Raw genomic sequence first — 21,552 nt, 5'->3', positions numbered from 1 at the left:
CAAGCTTCTCTTCCACAATCCTTCTCAACCGTTTCTCAAGTATACTTACATATATCTTACAAGGAACACTCAGTAATGAAATGCCTCTGTAATTCAGTTTTATTTTACTTTTTATATATGGGTACTATGAGAGCTCTACTCCAATCATCTGGAATTCGTCCCTCTTTTCAGGCCTTCTGAACTATGCAGTACAGCCACTGTGTGACTTTTATACCTCTATACTTGAGCATTTCTGGTCGAATATCATCTACTCCTGCTGCCTTTCCATATTTCAGACTTTTGATAGCTTTTTCTACTTCAAGTATGGATATGTATTCCTGACTGCATAGTAATTACTCCATACTTCAAGGATATCTTTGTCTCTTGTTTTCATGTCACCTTTATCATCTCTAATTCCTTTTACAGCACTCTTTCCTCCATTTCTGAGCTTCTTCAACAACCTCCAGAATATCTTGCTACAATCTTGATATCTATTTTCTATGTTCTTGCCAAAGTCCTCCTGTGACTTTTGTTTAGCCAGTTTTACAATGTTTAACTTTCTTACATTTGTCTCTGTATTCTCTAAGAGCACAATCTGACTTATTTGCCAGGAACTTTTGATATGCTTTCTTGTTTTCCTTCACTGCCTCTTTAACTTTCTGTGTCCACCATGGAGTTCTGATTTTCCTATCCTCGCACACAACCTTATCACATGCCTCTCTGGCTGAATCAATCAATGTTTTCTTCATGGCTTACCACTGAATCTTCAAGGTTTGGTTCCTATTCTCAAACTCTCATTTTTTCTTGAATAATGTTTGTGCATTTTAGTCTACAGTTCATATTCGAGAGCTACTCATCTTTTATTCCCTTTAAAACTTTCTTACATGTTCTTCTTTTCAATATGAAATTCAATTTTATCCTGCTCAAGGCTAAATGGTGAACACTTCCAATTTCAAATCGTCTATACACTTTAGTGTCCTGCACCAGGGAGAAAAAATCACTATCAATAATAACATAGTCAATGAGACTATGTGAATTTGTGCACATTTTTATGTTGGAACATGGTGTTAGTAATAACCAGTCCATGTCCTGAGCAGAAATCCAACAGGTATTTGCCATTACTATTAGCTTTGCTCTTTTCTCCAAATTTTCCCCAAATATTTTTCTGTGTCTGACAATCATTTCCTACTCTGCTATTTAGATCACTAACAAGGACCAACTGTTCTTTTTTCATTGTGTCAGCTTTCTCTAAAGCCTCAAAATATTCCTCCACTTCTTGATAGAACCTTCTGTGGGACTATAGGCACAAATTTCTCATTGTTTAGTTCCCCATTCTGATATTTGCCCACATCACTCCACTTGATATTGTCTGCATTCAAGGAGATTAGCCTCGTATTAAGTGTGTTGAATACTATAGCTGCTCCTTCTTTTCCCTGATTGTTAATGCCTGAATATAACATTTTGTATTTATTGCCTAGAAAGATCTCACCAGTTTTTGTCTTTTTTGTTTCAGTCATCCCTATTATGTCGATCTGGTACTTATCCAACTCCTAAGCTGGCTCTATTTCTTTGCTATTCAGGCTTCTTATGTTGATAGTACTGATCTTGAACTCTGGTGATGAGTTAGGATATGTTTTTGGATTTGTTCCAGTAGCTGACTTTTCGCTGTTCGTCCTGGATCCCTGGTGAAAACAATTTGAGCCTTGTTTAACCAGGCGACGTCCCAGCCGGCATGAAATTCTGTCATGCTCTACCATCATTTTATTTGTGGTTTAAGCCAATAAGAATACAATTTGGTCAACTAAATCCCAAACTGCCAGCCCATCCTCGTTCGTTCAGTATCCAGGCAGATACTTAACAGGGTACACCACGAGAAGGTGAGGATTGGATATTAAGTCAGAAGCTCTGGTCAATTCTCTGCATTCCTTCAAAGGTTATGTGGAAGTCTGCTTCAGTTATACAGCCTTGACCCTTAAGCATCTCCTGTTGCTCAATCTCTGCAGTGAAGAAATTTTTGAAAGTATGATAGAAATGGAAGGAATAAAAACAAGAGGAAGAAATATAAATAATCTTCATTATGCAGATGATATCTTATTAAATGATGAGAGAGAGAGAGAGAGAAAGGAAGATGTGTAAAATTAATAGTCAATTTTTAATTAATGTGCATTTAATAAAATACACATAGTAAAAAAAAAACATGGCATTATATTAAATTCCAAAAAAGCTAAAGTTATGATAGTAAGCAAAGAAAAATATATTCCAAAGTTAAAAAACCAAATTATAGAACAAGTCACATGTTAGAGTTAGAACACTTAATTATAGAGGATAGAAAATCGAAATGAGAAGGACAGAAATTGCAAAATCAACATTTGCCAGAATGAAAAGCATACAAACATCAAGAGAGAAAAAAAAAAAATTAAGATAGATTAAATGCTCTATTTTGTCTACTTTCCTCTAAGGAGCAGAAACGTGGACAATAAATAAACAAGAAAGAGAGCAGAGAAAGAAATTGATGGTTTTGAGATGTGAACAGACAGAAGAGCACTGATGATCTCATGGATCCAAAAAAAGAGAGATGAACGTTTGGAGATGAAAAGAAAAATTAAATATGAGATCATCAGTGCTCTATGATGAGATCATCTGTGAAGCATGAAAGTTTTCAAAAGAGATTTATTAAAGAAGTTAGGGAAAGCAAAAGAAAGGAAGACATTGACATACATCTCCAAAAATATATGGAGATCCTTGCCCACAAATCATGGGAACATAACAAGGATCTGTATTTCATTTCTTAATAATTTGATTAATAATAATTTCTTACTACATAGTCTATGTGAGTTGTAAGTCACAATTAGAATTGAAGAGGGAACAGGAAGATGGTTTGATCTTTTATCAACTTTTTATCAGGTGTGAGACAATGATGCTCATTACTGCATTGCTATTCATCATCTATATGGATCACATAATCAAGGAAAGTGAAAATAAACCTGATAACAACTGGAGATGTTAATCTCCACTCTTTACTTATACAGATGATATTATACTCCTAAATATACTAGTACAGGTATGCCTAACTAAATTGAATAACCGTTGTCATAATTTTGATATGAGAATGCAATAAAAAGAAAAATAACTATTAAACTAGCCAGGAACATTAAAAACATCAACTACATCCTCAATGAAAACCTACATATCAAGTGAAATATTTCAGTTATTTAGGCACAAGTTTTAGTGAAAATGGCAAATTAAATTTGAAAATAGACAAAAGAATTAGCAAAGCTAGTATGGTGGAAGTCAAATGAATAAAATTATATGGAATAAAAAAAAATTAGTCAAAACACTAAACTGGCTGCATACAAGACAGTGTTCAAACCAATTCTGATATATAGATCTGAGAGCTGGGAAGAAATAAAAACTTGATCAAACACATTGGAGACCAGAAATCATCATCATCATCATCATGTGTCATCTCCGTCCAGAGGGTTGACTACCATGATGCGATTCATGGTTGACTACAGGTGTAAGGATCCTATCTCTTTCACATTGTGGTAAGTGGCTGTATCCATGTGTGTTCACAGGGTCAGTTTGCCTGTTCTGAGGGATGAAAAACACAAATTTCCAAGTAAAAAAAACCCCTCTACCTCCATATGAGACCAGTCACCTTTAGTTGAAAGAGACCAGAACAGGACAATGGTGTGATGTTAAGTCACACGTGACAAGGGTGAACCTTATTTTCACTGTTATTCATTGTTTATATGGATCATGTTATGAAGTGACATTAAACCTTATATCAAAATTGTAGATATTCAATTTTGATATCCGAAACCAAGCTGTTTTCTTCATGCAGATCTTATACTCTTAAATAAATAAAATCTTATTTTTAATTAAATAACCTTGTCATACTGCTATAACATATCTGGTATGAAAATCAGGAATCAAAAACTATGAAAATGAAAACAGGCAAGAGAACTGAAAACATCTCTTGAATCTGAAAGCTACAGAACAAGTAAAAGCTTCAGCTATTTACACAAAAGTTTTAGTGAAAATGACAAATTAAATATAGAAATAAAATAAGCAAAGCTAGTATGGTGAGGAGTCAACAAGAAAAAAAAAATTAGTCAAGCATTAAACTGCTGACAGTATTGACAATATAAGACAGTGTTCAAACCAAGGCAAACGGCAATATAACTTACGGATACGAGAAATGAGTTAGAAGTAAAACACTTAATCAAAGGCTTGAGATCTTGAATACAAGAGTTCTGAGAAAAATTATGGGAACGAACAGATTAGGAAGGAATCTAAATTCTGGAATGTGAAAATGCCAGGTTCTTTGCATTCTGGAATGCATGAGAAAATGTGATATAGTAGAGGAAAGATTAGGAAATCAGGTATTCGATGACAGCATGATGGCAGGAAAAAAAAAAAAAAAATCACTGGAAAATCCAAAGTTAGGTGGAATGATGCAGTTAGAAGTGCCTTAAAAGACCCAAAAATAAGTTCTAACAATACTGGGGTTCTGATAGTTAACCGACTAATTTGTAGCAACATTTTCAATACGCAGTTAGCAGTAATAACATAGTATCCTGTTCTCCTGTCCCCTAAGGGTATATAACAGGAGTTTAACGGTGATGATGAACATTTCCACTTTCCCAGATGTCAAGTGAAAATGCTATCAAATCACTCAACAAGGCTGATAAGTGCAATCACAATTTTACATTTGATCATTCTGTCCTTAATTACTGCATATAATTAACCTACTTTTTTAATATAAAAGAAACAAAAATTTCTTCAATATATTCTTCAGTTAAGCAAAGACAGAAAACATTGTGCAAAAAATAAAATTACAGATCATAGAAACATCTCAATTTACATACCTATCTAATCTAGCTATAGCAGCACTTGCCATCTGATCAAGAATTTTTTTTACATCTACCTCTCCAGAATAACCTGAACCCCAACCTAATACTCTGGAAAGATCATTGCCTGTCCCTAAAGGCAGAATGCAAACTTGTGGCTGTGGCTATAGTTTGAAGAAACCAAAATCCATTAAATAATACATATACTAATCAAACACAAACTTTAAAAAAGATAACTAAATCAACTCAAAACAAGTAAAGAAATAATTACAATCATATAAAATTATGCATTTTGCATTAGCATGCTTGTACAGCAATATCATTTATTACTGAGGTTGGAATTTAGACGTCTTCTTGTGCATAATTTTGTCATTAAACGTGGCAAAATTTTTTGGCCTATAACACTCAAATTTATTGCACATGGACCAAATATGCATTGCTCTACTAGACATATAGCTGTTTACATACAATGTTTGAAACTATTCACAAATGAATTTTTGATTGTCAAAAATTCTATTTTATTTATTTATTTTTTGTTGAGAGAATTATCATGCCAACAACAAAGTCACTGGAATTCATAGAGTTCTAATGAATGGTACTGCTTTTGTGAAAAACTGACAAATGTGTCTAAAAGTTAACGTACAGTTTATGGAACACTGACAAACCTTTGACAAAGATATTAATTTAACCTTAATTTAACCATTATAAATGATCTGAGTAAAACTGAAATGACCACTCAATAAAATTCATCATTTTCCTGACATGCACCCTCAAAGTGTGTATAGGCTACTATGACAATATTTGACAATGACAATGATTAAGTTTCCATTATCACTAATCTCCTATCAATAGTTTTCCTTCAAATTAGTCGATTACTTGTCAGCACTTGAATATTGTCATCTCTAACATTTTAGACTTCTTAAGGCGCTTCTGATTGAATCAATCAACCTATCCTGGTCTTCCAGGATAAGTTGATTGATTTTAATGTTTGATGCCATGACATTGTTAACAAGGTCTTGGCATCAAACAAACGTTAACAATGTGTGTTCCTTCCTAATATCTTAATTTTTAATGTGATTGTGCTATTGATGCCATCTAGTGATTCACTTCCCTAATTTTTTCTTAGAACTCTCATATCTGTGGTCACTAGTCACTGATCAAGTGCTTTATTTCTAACTCAACTCTCAGATCCATAACTAAAACTTGGTTTTAAAAATGTCTGATATACTGCTATTTTAGTATTTTGGCTAATTTCTCTCATGTTCCATGTAAATTTATTAAACTAGCTCCCCACCCATACCAGCTTTGCTTATTCTGTTGTCTATTTCAATATTTAATTTGCTATATTCATTAAACTTCATGACTAAATAGCGAAAATATTTTCCTTACACTATAGGTTCTCCATTAAGAAGTTTTCCATGTTTCTACCTATTTGAGTTTTTTTTATGCTTTTTATACCAAAATTTGGTACAGCTATTATTTCAGTTCAGAATCCTGGAGACTTGCACTGGATGTGTTTAGGAGTATGACAGCAAGTGCATAAATCAGAGAGTTAAGTTTAATATATCCAATTATAATATCAGGTTTAAATGCCACTTTCTTTCATAATGCAATTGATATAAATGATGAATAAGAGTGAAGATAGTGTGCACACTTATTTTGCACTTGATTTTACATTAAACCAATCCTGTATTTCCTTCAAATCTAACTGCTGACTTACAATTTAAATAAAGACTATGTATTGCTCTGTATAATATCCATTTATCCCACATAATTGTTATGTTATGAAAAACTTATCTCTGGGCAACCTTGTCATATGCCTTTTCCAGATCTACACAACTTAAGTACAGATCCTTGTTATGTTCCCATCATTTCTCGACTAACTCTCACAAAGTGAAAATCTGATTTTGACAAACTCTATTTGGCCAGAACCCAGCTTGTTCTTCTCCAAGTTTCTCTTCCACAATTTTTATCAGTCTCTTCTCAAGTATTCTTTCATAAATCTTTGCTGGAATAGTTACTAGAGAAATTCCTTTGTAATTCTCATACTCAAGTTTATTTCCCTTTTTATAAATGGGAACTATGAGAGCTTCACTCCGATCATCTAGAATACAGCCTTCTGACCAGGCCAATCTGAATTATGCAGTGTAGCCATTGCAAAATTTTAATACCTCCACGTTTGAGCATTTCTAGTGGAATATCGTCTACTTTAACTGCATTTACACATCAAGTTCTTGATGGCTTTTTCTACCTTAAGTATTGATATGTATTCATGTTTGCATTCCTCCTGAAAATTTTCTATCATTGTTCTATCACTGCTTGTTTTGTTTAACAGTCTTTCAAAGTAATTATTCCAGACATCTAGAATATTCCTATCTTCAGTTTTCATGTCATCTTTAATTCCTTGTCCAGTACTCTTTTCTCCATTTCTAAGCTTTTTCCATAGTCTCCAGAACATTTTGTCTCTTCCCGATATTTATCTTCTATATCCTTACCAAGTCTTCCGATTCATTCATTCATTTTGTATGGTAATTCAATGGCAGTGAGCCCCTTTTACAGGGAGGTACGGCATCATCTCAATTCCCCCCCCCCCATTTTTTATCCGGGCTCAGGAGTGGCATAGCTGACAATTCAGACCTGTGGTTGGAGGGATTGTCTTAAGTATTCCTGACTGTATGTGTGTTCATGGAGCCGGTTTGCCTGCTTGTGGGATGAAAAACCCCAGATAAACTGGGGGAAAACCCTGATGTTTTCTGTTAAGCTGCTTTTATACATTGCTTAGCACTTTTATGTTTTTTTATCCATATTCTTTTAAGGCATCTGCTGACTTATTTGTTAAGAACTTTTGGTATGGCTTCTTTTTCAGAATTGCTTCTTTAACTTCTTGTGGCCATTATAGTATTATTATCTTTCTATCCCTGCAGACAACTTCATAACATGTCTCTAGCTGAATCAATTAATGCTTTCTTCAGAGTTTGCTACTGAGACTCCAAGGTTTGGTTCTTATTTTCAAATTGTTTCATTTTTTCTTGAATGATGTTTTTGTAGTTGGGTTTACAGTTCACATGTAAAAGCTGCTAACTTTAATTCTTTTTGGAACTCTCTTGCATATTGTTCTTTTCAATGTGATATCCATTTTATTTTATTTACAACTAAGTGATAATCACCTCCAATTTCAAATCCTGTGTATATTCTTGTATCCTGAACCAGAATAAAGATATAACTATCAACAATAACATAATCATAATACTTTTCTTATTTCTTGTGTCTTCTCTCCACTTGAACTTGTGGACATCTTGCAGATATATCTTGTAGATATATGCCATCCATATCCTAAACAGAAATCCAGCAGATATTTCCCATTATTATTAACCTTGCCCTTTGCTCCAAAATTTCCAAAAACGTTTCTATATGGATGGTGGGCTTCATTACCAACTCTGCTTTTTTGATTTCCAGCAAGGACCACTTTTTCCATGTTCTTTATGTCAGTTACCTGCTCTAATGACTCCACTACTTCCTTGTGAGAACCTTATGTGGGACCATAAGCACAAATAACAGTAATTGGCCATTTTCTCATTTTGAGGTTTGCCAACATAACTCTACTTGAAACTGCCTTCCAATCAAGAAGTTTATCTTCATGTTTGGTATTAAATGTGACATTTTAATATTAGGAAAATATATCTAAATGAGCACTTGACTGGAAATCTAAAATATCTACTGTTTATTGCAAAGAACTGTGAAGAAGTATACTATATGAAAAATATGGCAGATCAGATGCAAAGAAGACTTGAGTAAACTCTAAGAAAACAGCAAGAGTAAAAACTGACTCATGAACAAAAATGGCAGAAGAGAATAACAACTGTGAGGTCACTTTTCATAAAGGTATAGTATATCATGATTCAGTATAATTAAGAAACTTTTTATCCTTAGACACTGTAAGTACTGTGAATGTTTTGCATATAAATATAAGAAGTATTTGAGATAAATTAGAACACATAGAATTACTTCTAGACAATATAAACTATAGTTAGATGTCCTCATATTAATAGAAACCTGGGTTAAAGATGAAGAAGTTCATTTGTCCCATTTAAACAGATTTAAAAATTATTATCAGTGTAGAAACTAACAAATCTGGAGGTGTAATTATCTTTAAATAACATAAAAATTAGAACAGCTGAAAATGTCAACTGATATTCACAACATCATATATATATATGTGTGTATATATTATGATGATTATGATTATATATAATGTATATATTAAAAAAGTGGGTGAAAAAGAAGAACAAGGTATCACTGGAAAATTTGATTTAGGACCAAGGAATAAAGCAGAAGAAAGGATGTTGGAATTTTGTGTTGAGAACTGTTGCTTTATTGAAAATACTTGCTTCCAACAAAAAAATTGTACACATGGACTTCACCTAATAGAGAATACAGAAATCAGATCTATTATGTTGTTATCAGCAGAAGGTGCAAGAGTGCTATCCAAGCAGCAAAAACACTATCTGGTGCAGACCATGAGATAGATCATGAATTATTGATTGCTGAAGTTAAATTGAAATTAAAGGCTAAGAAGAAACAAAAGGACAGTATCAGATTTGATTTAGATCCTATAAATGAAGCATTTAAAGTAAAAGTCTGAAAGAAACTAAAAAGTTTAGAGAAAACAGGAAGAGGATTAGAAGAACTGTAGGAAGAAAAAAAAAATGTACAGTCATAGAAGAAGCAAAGAAGACTCTTAATAAAGCAACAAGAAAGAAAGACTGTAAATGGTTGTTTGTCAGATGAAGCTATTCAAATAGCAGAGGAAAGAAGAAAAACGAAACTTCAGAGAAACAAAGAAAGGGTTAGACAACTGAGTGCAGATTTCAAGACAAGCTAGGAAAGATAAAGAAAAACAAAAGGGGCAAGGAAATTGAAGAATGCAATATTATGGATAGAACAAGAGATCTGTTTAGAAAAATAAATGATGTTATAGGGAAGTTTATCCCTAGATAGGAGTTGCAAAAAATAATTCTGATGGAAAAGAAGATGGAACCCAAGATAATGAAAAGTGAAGTGATATCAGCAATGGAACAGCTGCTGAAAGGAAAAGCTCCTGGAGTCAATGGTGCATTACTGGAATTATTGAGAGCAGCTGAGGATGAAGTAGTGAATATACTGACTGAAATTTGTCAACAGGTTTGGAAAAAAATATACTGGTTTACAGATTGGAAAACATCAGTATTCATCCCAATCCCAAAAAATCGAATGCCAGAGACTGTGAAAATTATAGAACATCACTTTAATTTCACACGCAAGTAAACTTATGTTGAAAGATCCAGCAAAAGTTGGAACCATATGTGAATAGAGAAATGCAACAAGAACAGGCAGGCTTTAGGACAGGTAGAAGAACTAGAGACTAAATAGAAAACATGAGAAGGATTATGGAAAGAACTAGAGAATTTCAAAAGGAAGTATTAATCTGTTTTATTGATTATAAGAAAGATTTGATTGTGTGGATCACAACAGACTGTGGATTGTAATGAGATCAATGGGAATACCTGCACTTCTAATTCTCTTGATAAGAGAGCTGTATGACAACCAAGAAGCTTCAGTAAAAATAGTCTTTGGAGAAACAGACAGTGTTCGAGGTGGTAAAAGGGGTGCAGCAGGGTTGTATAATGTCACCCTACCTTTTTTAATATTTATAGTGAATAAATATTAAAATATTTAATTTTTATTTAATATTAAAATATTTCCACATCATCGAGAATGGCTGATTTAGACAAAGATCCAGCTGGAATTAAGATTGGCAGCAGAAAAATAAATAATTTAAGATATGCGGATGATACAACCCTCATAGCAGAAACTAAGGAGAATCTGGAATGGTTGATTCTATTGGTTAAGACAGAAAGTAACAAAGCCAGGGCTTAATTTAAATATCAGCAAAACAAAAGTGATGGCTTCTGGCAATTTAAATGAATTTATAATAGAGGGAGATAAAATAGAAATTGTTGAAAGTTATGATTTACTCAGATCCAGAATTGGAAATGATGGTAAATGTGAAGATGAAAGTTATGATTTACTGGAGTCCAGAATCAGAAATGATGGTAAATGTGAAGATGAAATTAAAAGGATAGTCATAGGGAAAAAAGCGATGTTTAACTTAACAAAAATTATGAAAGATAGAAGTGTGAGTAAAGCCATGAAAGTTAGAATTGTCAAAGCAATAGTCTTTCCAGTAGTGATGTATGGATGTGAAAGCTGGATTATTAAGAAGAAAGATAGAAAGTGAATTGATTCATTTGAATTATGGGTGTGGATGAGACTATTAAGAATCTCATGGATTGCAAGAATGAGCAATAAGAAGATTTTAGAGAATGTAAAGACAGAACACTCATTGGAGGTGATGATTGCTAAACAGAAGTTGATGTACTTTGGACATATTATGCAAGCTGACGAATCACTGGAAAAGGCAGTTATGTTGGGAAAGATTGAGGGAATGAGAAGAAGAGGAAGACCACAAATGATAAAAGAACTCACCAACTTGAACTTACAATTACTGAAAGAAAGGACAAGAGGTCAAGTGGAATGGAAAGCCTTTGTTCACAAGGTCACCAAGAGTCAAAAACAACTGGATGGCACATAACAACTATATATATATATAATAGCTGTACACAGGTCTTGTTTCTGCATGGAGTCCAACTTTATACAAGAACTCGAGTGCAGTCTAGATGAGCTCAGAAGTGACAATGTTCTCATAAATGGGGGTATGAATATTCACTTGTTGAGGAACAGTAGCTCCCCTGAAAATTATCTAGATTTACAAAGCAGGATAAAAATGGATATCACATTGAAAAGAACAGTATGTAAGAAAGTTTTAAAAAGAATTAAAGAAGTAAATTGGAGATGTCTTGTAATGTCTCAAAGACCTCATCTAGATGATTTCATATAGGGAATAATTATTGGTAAGTTTGAAGGTCACAGAATTACTGATATTGCCAGAGAGTTTGGAATCTCACATAACATTATATCCAGGCTCTGGGCAGTGTTTCAAACCAATGGAATGTGTTCCAGACATTTGCTAAGAGGTTGCCCTCACTCTACCACAGAGCATGAAGACAGATTTTTATTATAACAGCAAAATGCAATCGACACACCATGGCAGGTCAGCTCCATTCGAGCAGAGGTGAGCAGATATCTTGACAAACGGTGGCAAGATGCATGTGACAAATTGGCCTATATGCCCAAAGGCATGTAGTTTTTATCCCTTTATCCACAGCTCATTGTAGAGCATGTTTTCAGTGGTGTATACATAAAAATTGGACAAGACACCAATGGGCTAATGTACTCTTTACAGATGAGAGTTGGTTGTAGTCTTTCCTCTGATTCTAGCAACACTTGATCGGGCATCAAAGTGTATTGCTTACCACTGTGAGAATGTTCTTGAAAGGGATGTTCATGACTCCAGCAGTGCGGGATTCATGGTGTAGGAAGGCATCATGCTTAATGGATGCACCAAGCTGTGCTGGAAAAAGACAGTGCTGGAGAATAATATTGCAAATGAAGTTCTTCAACGTCATGTTCAATTGTTCCGTGGTGCTGTAGGCAAAGAATTCATGTCTATGAATGACAATGTCACATTGTACATGAGCAATGGAGATATTTCTGAAGACCGAGGATATTAATCAAGTGGCCAGCATGCTCCCCAGATCTTAACCCCATAGAACATGTCTGGGATGCAATATGGAGAAATATTGCTGCTCAAAATTCCCCTCTAAAAAAAGTCTTTGTTTTTTTGGAGGGGGAATTACTATTCTAATAATGGAATTAACTCACGTAAAATATTCTTTATTCATAGAATTGTCGCCTGAGTATCACAGGCATCATCAGTACAGGTACAAAGCCTAATTAAACAATACCTGTTATATTCATAAAGCGCAACCTAAGTGGTTAAGGTAAAATTTCCTAAATTTATTTTTTTAAAAAAAATTATTTTTTATAAATATTAGGAAAGAACTTGACATTGTCAGCATCCAGGAATGCATTAGCAGAGCTAATCTCAGGTGGTATGGTCACTTAAACAGAATGGGCGAGGAAAGATTAGCAAAACAAGTGTTCTCTGCCAGGTTGACAGGAAAACGACCCAGAGGAAGACCAAGATATAGGTGGATTGATACAGTACAAAGTGCCTTAGACAATAGAAATATAAGATCTGATAATATTGGGGTCTTGACAAGTAACAGACTAATTTGGAGGAAAATTGTAGATAGGAAGTTAGTAATGATGTAAATTTTTCATGTTGTACTATCATATCCTGTACACCCCCGTGAGGGTACATGTCAGGAATTTGATGATGATGATGATGATAAATAAATATATATATATATGTGTGCATACAATTACAAGTTAGGAAAGATTTGCTGATTTATAGAGTACTATCTCCCACAAGGGGGAAAGACGTAGACCATCGGATCTGTTTAGGTTAGGGGAGTGAAGTAACGTTTCACGTTTCTTTGTAAAGCCATTCCATTAGGAACCGACTTTTGTGAATGACTTTTGTCTTATTCCAATGAGCTCTATGTCTAGTGTTGATGGCATGCTCTGCAAGACCAGGCTGTTCAGGTTCAAGGTACTGGATATATAACTTGGGTTCTCCTAAACGGATCAGAGCAGATCTTCCTGTTTGTCCAAAATATGATAACCCACAAGTGCAGGGAATCTGGTAGACACCTGGTTAGCTGAGATGTGGGAGCTTGTCCTTTGGAGACGTGAGAAATGTGGAGATTTTTCTGATGGGTTGGAAGGCCACACAAATATTTAGTGGTTTTGACACTTTAGATATGCGTTCGCTAACGCCTTGCACATAGGGGATAGGCATACGTGTAGATTCTTCTGTATTTGAAAAGGATGCTAAAGCATGACTACTTAAAGCTCTTTTTATGAAGGAATTCTTATAACCATTGGATAGGAAGAAGGAATTAATATATTGTAATTCTTTTTGTAATAGTTCTTCTGAAGAATGCCCACTCCTTTTGTTCTTCAGAAGAACTATTACAAAAAGAATGCTCACTCCTTTTGTTATTCAGAAGAACTATTACAAAAAGAATTCCAATATATTAATTCCTCCTTCATATCCAATGAATATAAGAATTCCTTCATAAAAAGAGCTTTAAGTAGTCGTGCTTCAGCATCCTCTTCAAATACAGAAGAACCTACGTGCAAGGCGTTAACGAAAGAATAGCTAAAGTGTTAAAACCACTAAATATTTCTGTGGCCTTCCAACCCATCAGAAAAATCTCCACATTACTGATGTCTCCAAAGGACAAGCTCCCACATCTCAGCTAAACAGGTGTCTACCAGATTCCCTGCACTTGTGGGTTATCATATTTTGGACAAACAGGAAGACATGCTCTGATCCGGTTAGAAGAACACAAGTCATATATCCAGTACCTTGAACCTGAACAGTCTAGTCTTGCAGAGCATGCTATCAACACTACACATAGAGTTCAGTGGAACATGACAAAAATTATTCACAAAAGTCGATTCCTAATGGAAAGGCTTTACAAAGAAACATGTGAAACGTTACTTCACTCCCCTAGCCTAAACAGATTCGATGGTCTACGACTTTCTCCCTTGTGGGAGATAGTACTCTATAAATCAGCAAATCTTTCCTAACTTGTAATTGTATACACATATATATATTTTCATTTATAAAAAAAATAAAAATTAAAATTAAAAAAAAAAAATAAAAATAAAAATTTAGGAAATTTAACCTTAACCACTTAGTTGCCACTTTGTGAATATAACAGTTATTGTTTAATTAGCCTTTGCACCTGTACTGATGATGCCTGTGATACTCATGCGAAAATTCTACGAATAAAGAATATTTTACGTGAGTTAATTACGTTATTATAATAGTAAGTAATATGTCTACTCACAGTATTTCCTTACTTAAACTTAAAACAAAGACTTCTTGATCTGAAGGAGGAGGAGTGAGTGAGTTTGCCTCAAGAACTCCTGAATCACTTGGTACAAGGGGCAACAGCTCTGGCACAATAAAGCATGCTTACCATTTTTGACAAGACATAAATATTCTGTTTTTGTCATCATAATCATCATCAAATTCCTGCCATGTATAGGATATGATAGTACTATATGAAAAATTTACATCATTACTAATTTACTATCTACAATTTTCCTCCAGATCAGTCTGTCACTTGTCAAGACTCCAATACCATCAGATCTTATATATCTATCACCTAAGGCACTTTGTATCAATCCACCTATATCTTGGTCTTCTTCTGGGTCATTTTCCTGCCAACCTGGCAGAGAACATTTACTTACTAATTTCTCTCTTATTCCATATGAATTTATTCAATTGACTTCCTACTATACCAGCTTAATTGATTCTGTTGTCTATTTGTTTTGCCAATCTTTCCTCGTCCATTCAGCGATTAGCTCAGCGAACGCATTCCTGGATGCTGACAATGTCAAGTTCTTTCCTAATATCTTCGTTTTTAATATGATATTGCCATTGATGCCATCTGTTCATACCTCTAATCTTGCTCAGGATTCTCATATCTGTGGTCGCTAGTCTTTGGTCATGTTTTACTTCTGACCCAGCTCTCAGATCCATAAGTTAAAACTGGTTTGAACGCTGTCTTGTATACAGTTAATTTAGTGTTCTGACAAATTTCTCTCTTATTCCATATGAATTTATTCAATTGACTTCCTACCATACCAGCTTTATTGATTCTGTTGTCTATTTCCATATTTAATTTACCATCTTCATTAAAAATCGTGCCTAACTAGGTGAAATGTTTTACTCGTTCCACAGGTTCTCTGTTCACAATGCAGTTGACATTTTCAACGATTCTGCCTATTTTTATTGTTTTTGTATATTTATTGCTGACCTTCATACCATATCTATTACAACAGCTATTCAATTTAGTCAAGGAATCTTGCAGACTCGTAGTGGATTTATTGATAAGTATAACATCATCCACATAAAGCAAAGAGCTGACATTAACATCTCCAATTCTGATATCATGTTTAATACGGCTTTCCTTCATAATGTGATCAATATAGATAATGAATACCAGAGGGGATAATGTACATCCTTGTCTCACATCAGATTTAACATTAAACCATCTTCCTGTAATTTTTCCTTCAATTCTAACTGCTGACTAACAACTCAAATAAAGACTAAGTATTGCTTGATATAATGCCCCATTGACACCACATAACTGTAGCGTATTGAATAGCTTCTCTCTTGGCACCTTATCATATGCCTTTTCCAGATCTACAAAACTGAAATATAGATCTTTGTTATATTCCCATGATTTCTCCACTATTTGTCGTAAAGTGAAGATCTGATCCTGACAGCCTCTATTTGGCCTGAATCCAGCTTGTTCTTCACTAAGCTTTTCTTCTACAATTCTTCTCAACCATTTCTCAAGTATACTTGCATATATCTTACCAGGAACACTCAGTAGGGAAATACCTCTGTAATTCTCACATTCAGTTTTATTTCCCTTTTTATATATGGGTACTATGAGAGCTCTACTCCAATCATCAGGAATTAGTCCCTTTATCCAGGCATTCTGCACTATGCAGTGCAGCCACTGTAAGACTCTCATACCACCATACTTCAGCATTTCTGGTCGAATATCATCTATTCCAGCTGCCTTTCTACATTTCAAGCCTTTGATGGCTTTTTCTACTTCAAGTATGGATATGTATTCCTGACTGTATGCCTGTTGAGTGTTTTTCACCACTGTGCTATCACTGCTTGTTTCATTTAGCAATTTCTCGAAATAATTACTCCATACTTCAAGGATATCATTTTCTCCGTTTCCCTGTCACCTTTATCATCTCTAACTCCTTTTACAGTACTCTTTCCTACATTTCTAAGCTTCTTCAACAACCTCCAAAATATTTTGCCACCTTCTTGATATTTATTTTCCATGTTCTTGCCAAAGTCCTCCAATGACTTCTGTTTAGCTAGTTTTACACAGTGTTTAGCATTCTTACATTTGTTCTCTGTATTCTCAAAGAGCACAATCTGACTTAATTGCCAGGAACTTTTGATATGCTTTCTTCTTTTCCTTCACTGCCTCTTTAACTTTCTGTGTCCACCATGGAGCTCTGATTTTTCTATCCTTGCACACAACCTCAATACTTTCCTCTCTGGCTGAATCAATCAAGGTTTTCTTCAAGGCTTGCCACTGAATCACTAAAATTTGGTTTCTGTTCTTAAACTCTTTCATTTTTTCTTCAATAATCTTTGTGTATTTTAGTCTACAGTTCACATCTGAGAACTGCTCGACTTTTATTCGTTTTAAAACTTTCTTACATGTTATTCTTTTGAATACAAAATTCAATTTTATCCTGCTCAAGACTAAATCGCGATAACTTCCAATTTGAAATCCTCTGTACACTCTGGTGTCCTGCACAAGGGAGAAAACATCCCAATCAACAATAACATAGTCAATGAGACTTTTCTTATTTCTTGCCTCTTCTCTCCATGTGAATTTGTACACATTCTTATGTTGGAACATGGCGTTAGTAATAACCAGTCCATATCCTGAGCAGAAATCCAACAAATATTTGCCATTATTATTCTGTTTTTGTTTGTTTCAAAATTAGTTCTAGATGAATAGATCATTACTTGCAATTTTTTGGAAGCATTATTATATGCAGAAAAGGAAGATAGAGAAAGATTAACAAAAGCAAGTTGGATATTTTTGAATATTTTTATTTTTCTTGAAAATATTTGGCATGCCTCTTGAAGAATCAAAGCTTAGATGAGAAAAAATGATAAGAAATAAATGTTTAAATACCTAGAACTGTTTCAACTCATTCAGTGTTAAGATCAGAAGCTGGAAACAAATCAATCAAAAAAAAAAAAAAAAAGAATACAGTCCTGGAAATTACAAGCATTCTTCTTGAAATAATCAACACAGAATGCAAGATATGAATGACCTTCAGTTGTAATAAAATGAGAGAATTTAGTTATCCAATAATTGCAAGGGGGTGCTTAAGGGTCAAAGCTGTATAACTGAGAGGAGACCTCCACATAGCCTTTAAAGGAATGCGGAGAACCGACCAGGGCTTCTGACCTAATGTCCAATCCTCACCTTCTCATAGTGCACCCTGTTGGGTATCTACCTGGATACTGAACAAACGAGGATGGGCTGGCAATTTGGGATTTAGCCGACCAAATTGTATTCTTATTGGATAAACCAAAATACAAAATGATGGTACCACATCACAAAATTTCATGCCGGCTGGGGCATCGCCCAGTTAAACAAGGCCTGCGTTGTTTTCACCAGGGAACCAGGGCTAACAGCGAAAAGTCAGATACTGGAACAAATCTGAAAACACACCCCAACTCAACATCCCCAGAGATAAAGAACAGTACTATCAACATAAGAAGCCTGAATGGCAAAGAAATGGCGCTAGCGGAGGAATTAGATAAGTACCAGATCGACATAATAGGGGTGACTGAAACAAAAATGACAAAAACTGGTGAGATCTTCCTGAGTAATAAATACAAAATGTTATATTCAGGAAATGACAATCAAGGAAAATAAGGAGTAGCCATAGTATTCAACACAAAATACAAGGCTAATCTTCTTGAATAGCAGACAGTCTCAAGTAGAGTGATGTGGACAAATATCAGATTGGGGAACTGGACAACGAGAATTATTTATGCCTATGGTCCCACAGAAGGTTCTACTAAAGTAGAAGTGGAGGAATTTTTTAAGGCTTCAGAAAAAGCAACTGACACAATGAAAAAGGAAAAGTTGGTCCTCGTTGGGGACCTAAATAGCAGAGCAGGAAATGATTGTCAAACATACAAAAATATTTTGGGAAAATTTGGAGAAATAGCAAATCTAATAATAATGGCAATATCTGTTGGATTTCTGCTCAGGACATGGAATGGTTATTACTAACACCATGTTCCAACATAAAAATGTGCACAAATTCACATGGAGTGAAGAGGCAAGGAATAAGAAAAGTCTCATTGACTATGTTATTATTGATAGTGATGTTTTCTCCCTGGTGCAGAACACCAGAGTGTACAGAGCATTTGAAATTGGAAGTGATCACTATTTAGTCTTGAGCAGAATAAAATTGAATTTCATATTGAAAAGAATAACATGCAAGAAAAATGGCCAAACAGTTATATTTTCTGGCAAAGTTAATTAAATTAAGGGGATAAAAATCCCTTATTATTTTACAGCCAGTATGCGAAACTCTAAGATCGAAAACTACGATCTACGAGTTTCAAGCCGAAGAACTATCGGCGAATCCAAGCGTAAGTGACCACTTGGTAGTACAACACCAAGGCAACTCGAGGTAAAGGTGGAGCACGCTCCCTCACTATCCTTGATATTTTCTCATAATGTGAAAACACAGCTCCTAGGAGATGTAATACTGCTTTACATGATTACATGATAAAACTTTGATATCATCCAGGTCTACCTACTCACTGATGAGACCTCAAAAAAGGTTGAAACCGGTCTGGGTAGTGACCTCTCCTCATAAGGTAAAGCAGTATTACATCTCGTAAGAGCTGTTTTCACATTATGAGAAAATATCAAGGATAGTGAGGGAGCGTGCTCCACCTTTGCTTCGAGTTGCCTTGGTGTTGTACAAGCAAGTGGTCACATACGTTTGGATTCGCCGATAGTTCTTCAGCTTGAAACTCGTAGATCGCAGTTTGCGATCTTAGAGTTTCGCATACTGGCTGTAAAATAATAAGGGATTTTTATCCCATTAATTTAATTAACTTCACCAGAAAATATAGCCGTTTGGCTTTTCATCGTAATTATAATATAATATAAAAGATATATAGGCACACCACTCTGGCATTCGTGTAGTGAAGGTATGTAAGTTCTTTTCATTTAAACTTTGATAACATCCAGGTCTACCTAGTCACTGATGAGACCTCAAAAAAGGTTGAAACAGGTCTGGGTAGTGACCTCTCCTCATAATGTAAAGCAGTATTACATCTCCTAAGAGCTGTGTTTTCACATTATGAGAAAATATCAAGGATAGTGAGGGAGCTTGCTCCACCTTTACCTCGAGTTGCCTTGGTGTTGTACTACCAAGTGGTCACTTACGCTTGGATTCGCCAATAGTTCTTTGGCTTGAAACTAGATTGTAGTTTTCGATCTTAAGAGTTCTGCATACTCGCTGTAAAATAATAAGGAATTTTTATCCCATTATTTTAATTAACTTTGCCAGAAAATATAGCCCTTTGGCTTTTCATCTTAATTATAATATAATATATAATATATATAGGTACATCACTCTGGCATTCGTATAGTGAACGTATGCAAGTTCTTTTCACTTAAACTTTGATATCATCCATGTCTACCTACTCACTGATGAGATCTCAAAAAAAGGTTGAAACCGGTCTAGGTAGTGACCTCTCCTCATAATGTAAAGCAGTATTACATCTCCTAGGAGCTGTGTTTTCACATTATGAGAAAATATCAAGAACAGGGAGGGAACTTGCTCCACCTTTGCTTCGAGTTGCCTTGGTGTTGTACTAACAAGTGGTCACTTACGATTGGATTCGCCAATAGTTCTTCGGCTTGAAACTCGGAGATTGTAGTTTTCGATCTTAAAGTTTCGCATACGGGCTGTAAAATAATAAGGGATTTTTATCCCCTTAATTTAACATGTAAGAAAATTTTAAAGCGAATAAAAGTTGAGCAGCTGTCAGATGTGAACTGAAGAATAAAATACACAAAAATTATTGAAGAAAAAATGAAAGAGTTTGAGAACAGAAACCAAACCTTGAAGAAAACCCTGATTGATTCAGCTAGAGAGGCATGTGGTGAGGTTGTCTGCAAGGATAGAAAAATCAGAACTCCATGGTGGACACAGGAAGTTAAAGAGGCAGTGAAGGAAAAGAAGAAAGCATATCAAAAGTTCCTGGCAAATAAGTCAGCTTGTGCTCTTAGAGAATACAGAGACAAATGTAAGAAAGCTAAACACTGTGTAAAACCGGCTAAACAAAAGTCATGGGAGGACGTTAGCAAGAACATCGAAAATAAATATCAAGAAGGTGGCAAAATATTTTGGAGGTTGTTGTTGAAGCTTAGGAATGGAGGAAAGAGTATTGTAAAAGGAGTTAGAGATGATAAAGGTGACATGAAAACGGGAGAAAAAGATGTCCTTGAAGTATGGAGTAATTACTTTGAAAAACTGCTAAATGAAACAAGCAGTGATGATGACAGCACAGTGGTAAAAAACACTGACCAGGCAAGCAGTCAGGAATACATATCCATACTTGAAGTAGAAAAAGCCATCAAAGGCTTAAAATGTGGAAAGGCAGCAGGAGTAGATGATATTTGACCAGAAATGCTGAAGTATGGTGGTATAAAAGTCTTACAGTGACTGCAATGCATAGTTCAGAATGCCTAGACAGAGGGACGAATTCCCGATGATTGGAGTAGAGCTCTCATAGTACCCATATATAAAAAGGGAAATAAAACTGAATGTGAGAATTACAGAGGTATATCCCTATTGAGTGTTCCTGGTAAGATATATGCAAGTATACTTGAGAAACGGTAGAGAAGAATTGTGAAAGAAAATCTTGGTGAGGAACAAGATGGATTCAGGCCAAATAGAGGCTGTCAGGATCAGATCTTCACGTTACGACAAATAGTGGAGAAATCATGGGTATATAACAAAGATCTGTACTTAAGTTTTGTCG

The 21,552-nt window shown here is 34.9% G+C and overlaps 1 protein-coding gene across 1 annotated transcript in view; it reads right to left on the bottom strand.

Moving 5' to 3' along the window:
• Positions 1–21,552, bottom strand: part of Dgkepsilon (diacylglycerol kinase epsilon) — a 153,615-nt gene that overhangs the window by 83,368 nt on the left and 48,695 nt on the right. Inside the window, exon 6 of the mRNA XM_090406725.1 lies at positions 4,851–4,996. Within this exon, the coding sequence (XP_090262851.1) occupies positions 4,851–4,996 (146 nt within the window). The remainder of the gene's footprint in view (positions 1–4,850; positions 4,997–21,552) is intronic.

The sequence above is a fragment of the Typopeltis vanoorti genome, chromosome 17 (assembly GCF_054136105.1).
Source record: "Typopeltis vanoorti isolate ZY-2024b chromosome 17, IOZ_Tvanoo_1.0, whole genome shotgun sequence".
NCBI classification, from domain to species: Eukaryota; Metazoa; Arthropoda; class Arachnida; order Uropygi; family Thelyphonidae; genus Typopeltis; species Typopeltis vanoorti.
Note: the sequence above shows the minus strand (reverse complement) of the source record. Positions and strands in the feature narration are given on the sequence as shown.